The following is a 12,239-nucleotide window of genomic DNA, read 5'->3' as shown; positions in this document are numbered from 1 at the left end:
TGTTGTTGGGGTTGCCCATCGATTCGATGATGACCATCTTCTTTTATTTGTGAGTCTGCTGATGTTTGAACAGTCCGATCCTGGATTGTGGTCGGAGACTCAGGTAAAAGAGGATACCTGCGCAATGATGGTTTTTAAAGTGGCGTAAGGGGTGCGCTTTCCCTAACGCCACTATCTTGATTGTAAAGAAGATGGTTCCAGTGGCAAGGGAGACCCTAGACGACCGGCATCTTTCTACAACTGCAGGCGGCTAACGCGATCCAGGTCTGTAGGAAACCGCCTCAAAGCGTGCCGCCACCAGCATTTGGGATCACTCTTAGTCTGGACTCTACCCTTCGACCTGTTCGGCTTGGGTAACCGTACCAGGAGTACGAGACTCCCGCCGACATAGCTCCAGGGGTCATGGAGACGCGCAAAGTGCCCCACCACGATAAGGTGGTGATCCGTCGGGACACATATGTATATATATATATATATATATATATATATATACACACACACACACACATTATATATATATATATATATATATATATATATATTTATACACATATATATATATATATATATATATATATATATATATATATATATATATATATATATATATATATATATTCGTATTTATTTGTTATACATTTACATTTATATCATGCAATAAATTTGTTTTTATCGTATTACATCTCCTTTGTGCAGCATAGCAGCGCAGTGGTTAGCGCGTGTGTGGCACAGTTCTGAGGTCATGAGATCGAACCTACTGTGTGGAGTTTGCATACTCTCCCCGTGCTTGCGTGGGTTTCCTCCGGGCACTCCGGTTTCCTCCCACAATCCAAAAACATGCATGTTAGGTTGATTGCCTGGTCCAAATTGTCCCTAGGTGTGAATGAGCGAGCGAATTGTCTGTCCCTGTGTGCCCTGCGACTGGCTGGCAACCAGTTCAGTGTTTCCCCTGCCAACTGCCCGAAGATGGCTAGGATGTGCTCCAGCACCCCTTTGGCCCTACTGAGGATGAGCGGTGCAGATCATGGATGGATGGATGGATGGATGGACAGCTCCTTTGTGTGGCTTTTTATGACCCTAACCCTGAGTTCCGGAAAGGGAGATGGTAAATTGTTATACGAGAAAAAAGGAAGAATGATGACAATTAAAATAAAGCAAAAAATATTAGACAATCATGATGTTTGTGTGAGTGACCCAGCTCAGGAGTACGATCGGTCAACATCTCCTAATTGTATGTTATTGAAACAGAATGATGTAATCAAAGCTAAAAAAAAAAAAAAAAAAAAAAAAAACAACCAGGGGCGTGACTGTTGTTTCAAAATTGTGCACACTATGAATGACCAGCAGGATTTGATTGTGGATACATGTCAAGGAGCTAGCTGAAGATACTGTCATGGAGAGCAGAAGTCACCTATTGTCTCCCTACAAGGACCTACAACTTAGGGGCCGGTCACACAGCCATTTGCGGCTGAATCACGGCCAGAAATTTCTGCCTGGGAGGCGGACGCTATTGGACGCTTTGAGATCGCCATACAGACGAGATACAGCAGTGCTTAACACGCGGTCGGAAATTCGCGCGCGGGGAGCAGCGCAAAAAGGTTTTACGCTGCTCAATTCCTTAGAGCGCGGGTACACAGCCTCTCACGGACGTATCAAGGCTGAACCACGGCCAGAAATTTCTGGCCGTGAAGCAGACGCTGTTGGGCGCTGTTGGACGCTTTGAGACCGCCATATAGACGAGATACAGCAGTGCTTTACTCGCGGTCGGAAATTCACACACGGTTGGCCGCGCGAAAAAGTTTTGAGCTGCTCAAAACTTTGAGCACGTGTTAACCGCGGGCGGCACACGAGGTAATGACGCGGATATGACGCGGAACGACGTGGTCTGGCTGCGGCCAGGGCGTGGTTACACATGGGTAGGACGGGAAATTTCAGCGGGTAATCGTGGGTGGAGCATGGTAATAGCATGTTCTGCGCCTGTATCGCGGTGTTATTACGTGAAATTAGCGTGTTACGCGTGTGACGGTCAAACGCCTTTCTCCGCGTATACCTGTATACAGCGCGATTTGCCGAGCACACGTAAGTTGTGCTCGAGACGTCAAGGGGGTGAACATGGATCCCCGTCAGCGTAGTGACCTCGTCTTAATCCATTTTTATTTCTTGACATTTCTTTTCATTTCATAACAAGATAATAAAATAAAAATGAAAAACTATTACAATAATAACATATTGGCTTCTTCGGTGCCATAGCTTGAAATCTTGATCTTCACGGGACTGTGTCTTGAGCGGTTATAATTTCTACAGCCCGGTGTTATGTCGAGAAATACATCCCTGCCGAGAATTGCATCCCCTCGCTACTACAACCACTTTTACCTCGTTTTATCTCACTTTTATATCACTTTTAGGGAATGTAATGGCGAACATATAACCAAAACCACTTCGTCTTGCATTTGTTGGGAATGTAATACAACTTAAACCATTCCGTCTTTGTTGTGAACGTAATCGAACGGTAATGCACACCGTATTTAAAATCCTCCCCCCCTCGCGTGAACGCGCATTCTGCTGCGCTTCCAACAAAAGCGATCGTATTCTATATAAAACGCTTATTAAAACAATAAAGCGAGCTAATTATAACAATTGGGAGATCCTAGTCTATATAACGCGTTTATTTAAACAATAAAGTGCGATCGTATTCTACAAATGCGTTTGTTAACGCGGATGAAAAAGTCACCAACGTAAATGCACGATTCCAACAAAAGCGATCGCAGCAGAATGCGCGTTCACGCGAGGGGGTGGGGGGGTGTGGTTGTTGTTGTTTAGGAGTCGGATTTGGGCACAACACCGGCTCAGGAGCTTTTATACCCGTGGTCCACACAAGAAAATGACGCGGAAATGACGCGATGAGGAAGCGGAACAGTCGCCGGCGTCTGTTTTGCGGGCATACCACCGATGAACAGCGGGTTGGCCAATTTTGCGCATTTTCCATCGCGGGCAACCACGGGCAAAAAAAAAACGCAAAATTTTAGCCGTGATTCAGCCGCAAACGGCTGTGTGAACGGCCCCTTAAGGCAGCATTAACAAAGGGGGAATCATCAAACGGAATGGATTTCAATGCCAGCAATGGCGGGTTTAAAACAATTCAAAAAGAAGACTCTGAGACTGAGGTTTGGCATAAGGAGGAGGCAAGTGCAGATTGAAAAAAAACAGTATGCCGTAAAACATCCTAGTGTTAATGTTTATTTAAAGTTAAAGTAACTTTAATGTTAAGTGTACAGTAAGTGCTTACATACCATCAACAGTCTCTTATCCTTTGTCACTCCTCCCGCACATTTTCTCCCAGCAAAGTACTGCTTGCTTTATGTAGTAAGACATACAAGCACAGAAAGTGTGTTGCTTACCGTAAAGATCGGCGACCGTCTCACACGCCGAACCCATAAACATAAAGGCCCATTGGCCTCAGGAAATCCCAGGTTAATTAACAGTAACAGATGTGTTCAGCTCTATGTTGCAAAGGCTGCACCAAGCACCAAAAGTATTTTGCTGCCCTGTTCACGACTAGAAGTCAGAATCTTAATCACATTCGTTGCACGTCAATGAAAATGGAGGATAAAGCAATCGTACATCAACTCATTGAAAGTTTACAGGGCAACAGCAACAATATCTTATGTCTTGTCAAGTATTTGATCTGATTTGCCATCTTGTCAGGTCACGTTTTCAATACAGTTATAACATTGCAGATTGCCCAAAATATTTTTCTTTGAATGTAGTTCCCAGATCACATAAGAAATTACTAAGTGCAGAATTAATTACTGTTTCTCAGCTAATATTGGAAAAAGCAGGTTTATGTATTAGGCAGTACACATGTGTTGGGGAGGAAAATGTGGACATAATTCTGCTAACAGGACAAAGTTTGGCTCTGCAAATTAATAATTTATTTTATGTGTTGTCTATTGCAAAATTTGCTATTACCAAGAATGCGTTGAAGCTAAACAATACAAAGCCAAAAACAGCTAATCGCTTCAGAGGCAGAATGTAGGACAGAAGGGGATGCTAAAAAGCTCTAGCAGGAAATCGACAAGAGTCCTTGAACACAATAAGCTCAATGCAATAAAAAGAAACGGAAAAAGGAAGGTTGTAATTTTAGCACGCTAATTGTTAAAATACTGCGCAAAAATATAGTTTTGTAAGGAATATTTTTGAGATTTATAAAACACTAAGGTGCTACTAATAATACTTAATGACGGATTTCAACACTATTCAAACAGAGGCCAATAGGGATCTTGCAGCATCATATCATCGAGAAATGCACCCAGCCGTATTTAATTTGAATTTGACCGACTCACCCTTGAATTAAGCAACCGCTGCACTGTCAGCAGATTTCACACCAAAACTATCAAGCTTGACACCCAATGTAGTTGGAAAAAAAAAACGCTCCAGCAAGTTTCATGACAAGGCTGTTGACTGTCATACTACTTATAATTGTGATGTATGGCGTTCAAACGAGGAATCAAAACGTCATTAAGGGAAGAAAAATGGGCTAATCAAGTACTGAAATAAAATCAAGGCAGCCTACCTGTAGGTTCCCAGTGACACTTTAATGGAAAGATTTTTCATCTCAATTTCTGTCTCTTGCACAAGACACTTGACTGCAGCATGCCTTTGTGTGATTTGACCAAATGAGACAAGCGCTTATTCCACATACAGACTCCGGTCAACTGGCACACTCGCTCACACAAATTGTTCCAGTAAGATTATTGTTCTGATCTCTGATCTCCATAATCCCTCAATATCCGAAACAAATCATGACACATACACTAAAATATCCGGGAAACCTCATAGTTTCTCATTTAGAACCATAACTGAACCCTCTTTGAGTTCTAAAAACAGACTAATTAAACTCAATTAGCCCTTAGCGAAGCATTTTTCACAATTAAGAATGATTCTACCCAATAAACATATAGCACCAACCATTAACTGTTCTCTAGTACTGTTCATAAAATCTATCATTTATTGTCATCAATAGTTTAATGGCACTATAAACCCCTATTAACGAGGGCTGCATATGTTGAATAAACTCCGATTTAAATAACAAGAGTTCAACTTGATACTAACTACATCTTAGTATGATTCACCTCAATTTAAACTAATATATGTTTATATTATGAAACATATCTATAGGGAAAAAGGAAACAGAAATTTCTTAATAAATACTGAATTAAATTATTTGGTTTCATTTTATTCATTTAAATGACAAAAAATGTTTGGACAGATGCAAAAAAAACAATATTTGCAGCTAATGCTATGCATATAGAGTTTAGCAGGGGTTAAAGGAGAGGGAAAAAATGCTCAAATTTGTTTTTTAATAATATTACTTTGATAAAAACTAAATACACTGTGAATATGTATTTTCATCATGTAATTTTGCTGATTAGTATATTTCAAAGCACACCTGCGTTAGCTGGACTTGAACCCTGAACATCTGCACCGTAGGGCTGCGCGCCAACCACCCATCCAAAATGCCGCCCGTCAAGGAAACTCAATTTCAATATTTTTTTTTAACTTACACCAAGTCAAATATTGCAAAATAATTTTGTTTCAAAAGCTGTTCAAAGACAAATTGTCTTGGCAATACGTTTCAAATAAGGATGATGAACACAATACATTAATATTGGTCCATTGAAATGACTACAAATGCAGGTAGGGGGCATCGTAAATTTGGACGCTTCAGATAATGTACACAATCAAGCAAACAAAATGGTCTCCATAGTTACCACGTGGCACAATAAAAGACTGACATAGAAAATTATTCACGCAGTAAAATTTGGGGTCTTTTTCACAGTACATTTGAATCATTTAGTATTGTTATATTGTATATCTGCATCTTTATGTTAAGAATGATATAAAACTTTCAAGCAGTGAGCCGCTTGGAGACTTCAAACAAGTGCCAAAATCATCGCTAATAAATCAAAGCAAAACATTAATTGAAGCCATGGACAAAAATCTTGGGTCACTCACAGGTGCCCTACAAAACGAAGACACCAAAATGTGCATACATGACGTGTATTAAAAAATCCTTTTGAATTAAGTTGAGCTATATCGTTGCTTTACTTAACTGGCAGAAGATAGCGGGTTCAGTGTTCGTACACCTTTTTAATGGCCAAATTCAAGCACTTGTTAAGGACTTTCAAAGCCAATTTCCCAGTTTGTCCACTACCATTAAAAGAAGAAATCCGGTGTGAATCATGCATGACGTTTAATAGGACAATTCTATGCAATAGAAAAGCAAGGTCACCAGAGAGCAGTGTTGTTGTTATTTTAAGCAGACTTGTTGAGAAACATGGCAACAATTTCAAACATTTACAAGCAATTTTCCATCCTTGAAAACACATCCTTAAAGTTAAAACATTTTCCAGGATTTCAACCAACCATGTGAACCCTGCAGGCTACCGCACGATCATTGGAAACAAACTAATTAAATACATTAAGGGAGTGCTGCTTACATGGCTGAGAGTGGATAACTGAATTCATTGGTTATTTTTAGATCTCTGTCTCCTGAGAGTGGAGGATGTTAGAGTCTCTTTAAGTCAGATAAGGGGTGGTAGGTTTCTGGTGGAAAATCTCGAAAGCAGTCCTGAGGGATTTGGTCGGAAATGTCGCCTATACTGAAACTTGCCTGACAAAAGGCGATGTGCTTTTGTTCCAGTCGAGGGAATTTAAAAGGTTGTAATTTAAAAAGCAGAGAAAGCCAGCCTACTTTTTAAATACCACAACCTTCTGCTCAATATCACTATTATGTCTTTATCTCCAAGGTGTCTCCCAGGAAATGCCCTCCCTATTTCTGGATTTTATATCAAAGTGACAGTGAACAAACAAGATGAGGCAACGCGACTGTTGGCCACAAGATGCCAAAAAATGTTATAACACAACCGTGCTGCTAAAATCCTATCAAACCATAATGGTCACCAAACGTATCGGTATTAACCAAAAAAAAAATCACCCACTGCTCTCAGGTGACAATTTATTCGGACAATAGCAAAATGGCTTAGAAATGTGGACAGACACCTCAGCTGACATTGAAATCCATTATAAATGTGCATTGATCCATTACAGACTGATACTTTCCACATTAAAGCAGAACTCAAAGAAGTGTAACATGTCTCAGAAGACTTATAGGAAAAAAATCTAATTTGACAAAAAAGTGAAATGAAAATGAAATGATCTGCATTTATATAGCGCTTTTCAAGTCAATGACCTCCCAAAGCGCTTTACATTGTGCTTCACATTTCCCAATAGCGGCCATGATCTGTGCAGCCATGTGAGGCTGCTAACCTGCTTATTGGGGGTATTGGGGGTTCAGTGTCTTACCCAAGGACACTTCGGCATGTAACACGGACAAGCCGGGATTCGAACTGATCCCTTAATCCTAAAACGATCGCTCTACCTCCTGAGCTACTGCCGCCCCAAAGTAAAAAGTAAGTCACACATTTGAGTATCAGCACTAAAACGATAATTTATTGAATAAACACCGTGAACATATCAACTACCAATAACTATTGGTGACGCTTACAATACATGTATTTTTTTTGTTTTACATTTTGAATTTAATTTAGGTTCATTAATCATGTTCATAGGTGAAAAAGACTAATATCACCTTATCTTGAACGGAAACTCTATTACCGCTATCCCAAAAAGAAACATCCAAAATGTTTTTAGTTGAAGAAAATAAAACTTTAAATCTATTTTGCAAGAAATATTCAGTAAGGACTTCAAATTCTGCTAACTAATACAACAATCAATTTCTGACATAACTTGTCCTTCAATGCACATTGTGCTGCTAATTTATTTCCATGTCAGTATGCATATACTATACAATTCTTTAGTAGTACTGTATTTTCCGGACTATAAGTTGCAGTTTGAGTTCCATAATTTCGCCAGGGTTGCGACTCATATGACTTATCTGTGAAATTATTAAACACATTTTTCCGAGGTATATAACTTCGCATGTTATTTTCACACAAAACCGCAAGAGGGCGCTCTATGCCTATGTTGATCATTTCAACCGTGCCGTGTTGTTCCCCTTTTCTTACCAAACTGTACAAGAATGTTCACAAGATACGGCCCCATTTCGTCAAAGTAAATCTTTTCAACTTGCTCAAAATGGATTTCTGTGCATGGAACAAATGCTCTGTGCTTTACACATCCATTACATATCCACCAAAATGAGCTACAAAGTCATTTAAGTTAAGTTTGCGCAAGTGACGTATATTTTGGGCACACACCGGTAATTTCTAAAACAACTGAACGAAATGACACCGAAAAGAAAATCCTGTTCTGCAGATTGCAGTCTGCAAATAGTAACAAATGCAGCCAAAAAGCAGAGACAAAAGTTTGGATGAAATTTTGGGGGGATTTAGTGACTTGGTGTTTAACTGATAATTTGGTAAGCATGTTCTTTATGCTAGAGTTGTTTGAATAATAGGTTACGTCAATACTGATATTAAAATGTACATTACTTCAGATACTGTACGAACTTATTCAGCCTGTTACTCTCATTTATTTTAAATTGCTTTTCAAGATGACATGTATGTTTTTAGGGCAACAGGGCAGCACAGTAGTTAGCGCGTGTGCAGCACAGTTCAGAGGTCGTGAGAGCAAACCTTCCTGTGTGGACTTTGCATGTTCTCCCCGTGCTTGCGAGGGTTTCCTTCGGGCACTCCGGTTTCCTCCCACATTCCAAAAACATGCATGTCAGGTTAATTGCCCGGTCCAAATTGTCCCTACGTGTGAATGAGCGAGTGAATTGTGTGTCTCTGTGTGCCCTGCAATTGGCTGGCAACCAGTTCAGGGTGTCCCCTGCCCACTGCCCAAAGACAGCTGGGATGGGCTCCAGCACCCGCGCGACCCTACTGAGGATAAGCATTGCAGATAATGGATGGATGGATGTTTTTGGTGTTGGGTTTTATCAAATAAATGTCCCCCATACATGTCGGTGCGACTTATATGTTTTTTCTTTCTTAATTATGCAATTTTTTGGGCTGGTGCGACTTATACTTCGGAGCAACTTATAGTCCAGAAAAATAGGTAATCTAACTTTTTTGTAGTGCTATAATGTAGTCGTGCAAAATCATGAAAACAAGTTTTGGTGACTTGATTTATAATTTGGCTCATTTTAGGATATTTTTCTGTACAGCTGCACACGGCAACAAGTGCTTTAGGAAAAATTGGAAATCATCAGTGTTTAAAATTTGACCAGTAGATGGAACTGTTGTCTAATGCAAACAAAGACCTGTGCCACAGAGCACAGCGTAGCAGCAAGATTCCAGACAGACATGGTGACAACTTCTAGGAAGGGATTTCACTATGTAAAACGAATACAAAGTTCTCTATGATTTTTTTTAATAAAAAATAACTAGTTTTGCCTAGTATTCATTTTTTTACTGAATGAAAGTTTTTTTGTACCTCTAGTAAGCACTAAATATTACACACTGTTCCTTTAAAAATTAGCAAAATTATCTTCTAATGAACAGATTTTGTGCATTGCAGTCTGTTCACATATTTCTAAAGGGCGTATGTCTTGTCTAGTATGTCTGTCTAGTATGTCTTAGTTGTAAAAAAGGCGTTTATTAAAAGATAACAATATTGATTAATGTAATAAGCAAGAATACATGAACTATCATTCAAAATTGCATTTAACTAAACACTCTTAGGTCAAGAAATCTTTTATTTTACACAACATGAGGCTCACCAGGGCGCTGACATAATTGTCCGCCATCTTGTTGCAAAGGCTACCCCCCAAAAAAGAAAAAACCTTGTGGAAGGCTGGACAAAAAATTAGTAGCAAAATGTCGCAGTTTAGTCGCTTTGAGTCTACGTAGTTTGTATTCCTCTTCGTGCTTTGTAGCACTTGTATCGGTTGCACTACACAATACTGCGACATTTAGTAGTCAAGAAATCAATATTTAAGAATATTTGCTCATTCCTTCTACCAAACTTGTTGTGAAATGACTTGAGTCACCCCACTCCACCTCCTTAAGTTTGCATTCACAGGTCAAAACAGAAATTTGGAGAACTCATCTTAACTCATCTCAAGGAACGACTTTACAGGCATGCTCTAGTTTCATGCATCCATCCAAAAGTATAGATTCCGAGCAGAGAAACTCTGATTGATCATTTTGACTTTGTGACAATTAGTCAATGGCTGTTGATTTCCCACACAGATAATGAAAGCGTGTACACAATACATCACTGTATTGTCTATCTGTCTGTGGGTTGTTCTCTTCTCGGGATGATCGTAAACATTCAATTTTGTTTTCCCATAAGCACTTAGGACCATAGCACACGACCTGCAGAAAAGCCACAGTATAACTCGGATCTAAAAAAGCGTCCCTTGATCCCTTAAGAAAAGCCATCCTTCGTCTCACATGGCCAAATGGTCAATGAGCTGTGTTTACGAGCCTCCGCAGTGAGGACCTCGTGCTGTCCTCCCAACCACACAATCAGAAGATCCATCACCTCTCCGTTACTTTCACACAAACATTTAACGGCGTGCAATCCAAAGCACTTTAGCAAGGCTTGCTATAAATTTCGCGTGAGGACGTGAGATACACACCTGGAAACAGTTCGCCTCTTGAAACCGACCTGAGCAGACCGTCCCGGTTGGGCCAACATGTTAGCGAAGGGTCTGTGATTTGCTGCACTCCCCTCAGATGCTGACTGCACGCGGGCTTACCGCGCCACCCCTGCTGCTGACGTCTTCCGCTGTGCACGCTGGCATCGATTCATTGAAAACATCCTCCTTCCCAAGGCTCCCGTGTGAGCGCAGTGAGGCGCAGCTACAATTACACGCATCCTCTAGATTGTTTCGTCTTTGAGAGCCTGTGATGGTGTTATTAAGAGCAGTCAACCTCGCAGAGGTATATTTTAAGAGGCCCCTGAAGAGCAAAGTTATACCTCGCGGGTACAACACTTTTAGGCATAAGCCATAATCTTCCTCTTCAGCACCTCGCATTCTCTCACTGTAGCCACATTGTTTCGCACACTTGTCTCTTTGGAACCAAGCCTGCTTAACTCGACGCTTCCCCAAACAGGACGCCCTCTCTGCTTCATTTTCTCTGCCCCCATCCACAAACTAATGTAGGGGTCGTGACAGAAAAATATACAGTCACAATTTTGCGGGATCTAGTACCTTATTTTCCTGCTTATAAGTCGCATTGTTTTTCATCGTTTGGCTGTAAGTGCGACTTATACTCCAGGTGCCACTTAAATGTGAAATTATTAACACATTATATCAGTTTTAAATTTTTATCAAAGGTATATCATTACACATGTTATTTTCATAATACATCGCCCTGTTGTGGTGGGGATATCTAAATAAAAACAAAAACGTAAAAACAAATAAAAGAGCTAAAAAAAAAAAAACGGAAAGAAATTATATTCTTCAAATTACAAGCTGCAAATAGAGAAATATGCGACCGAAAACTGTATTCGGGCAGCAAAAGGAATGACTGAAGTTGGCGAAAGTGGAGGTGACCATGAGTCTGACGTAAGCGACATAGAAGTGGAAGAAGGAAGCGGCTTATCGTCTACATCCCGAAATGGGGAGAGGAGGGGCGAGGTTTAAAACAGTGAAAGTGACGCAGTGGTTGATTTTATTGGATGTAGTTATTTGGAGTGAAACTGATAGTTTGGTTGGCACATTCTTTATGCCAGAGTTATCTGAATAACACTTAACACGTCATTACTGACATTACTAGGCATGCCAATCATATAAAGATCGTATACCATACACTTGTCCAGCCTTTTGTTCCACATTTCATTTTTAATTTAAATTCACTTTGAAGATGAAACGTCTGTTTTGGGTGTTGGTTTTTATCAAACAAATCTCCACCAAAAATGGGACTTATACTGTTGTTGCGGCTTACATACTGTATGTTTCTTTCTTCTTCATTGTGCATTTTTGGGCTGCTGCAACTCGGGAGCTTTTGTCCAGAAAAAACAGTTAATTTGAATGTGAAGGAGAGAATTTCAAAGGGAAAAATTATTGTTCTTAGGATGACTGTATTCAAAAATAAATTTGCTCAAGTGTTTCACAATTGCCGTGTTGTGAGACCATGACAACAACTCGATAATAACATACAAAATAGCATAAAATGTATATATCCAGCCATACTGTGCCTTTGAGACATGACAAAATGTAAGGCTGGGAAATCAGTCAATTTAATTCAGGTAACACATTTTTA

The 12,239-nt window shown here is 40.0% G+C and overlaps 1 protein-coding gene across 14 annotated transcripts in view; it reads right to left on the bottom strand.

Moving 5' to 3' along the window:
• The window catches only part of plekha7b (pleckstrin homology domain containing A7b), a 136,629-nt gene that overhangs the window by 95,590 nt on the left and 28,800 nt on the right, over nt 1-12,239 (bottom strand). Inside the window, exon 1 of one of the 14 annotated variants that reach the window (XM_088334361.1) lies at nt 4,574-4,673. The exons of the other annotated variants lie outside the window; for them this stretch is intronic. Within the exon in view, the coding sequence (XP_088190487.1) occupies nt 4,574-4,614 (41 nt within the window). The 5' untranslated portion in view covers nt 4,615-4,673. Of the gene's footprint in view, nt 1-4,573; nt 4,674-12,239 lie in introns of those variants that run through there. 14 annotated transcript variants of the gene reach the window in all.

This window comes from Urocampus carinirostris, chromosome 4, assembly GCF_059441175.1.
Source record: "Urocampus carinirostris isolate Australia breed hairy pipefish chromosome 4, RoL_Ucar_1.0, whole genome shotgun sequence".
Taxonomy (NCBI): domain Eukaryota; kingdom Metazoa; phylum Chordata; class Actinopteri; order Syngnathiformes; family Syngnathidae; genus Urocampus; species Urocampus carinirostris.
This window is presented reverse-complemented; position numbering and strand designations above follow the sequence as displayed.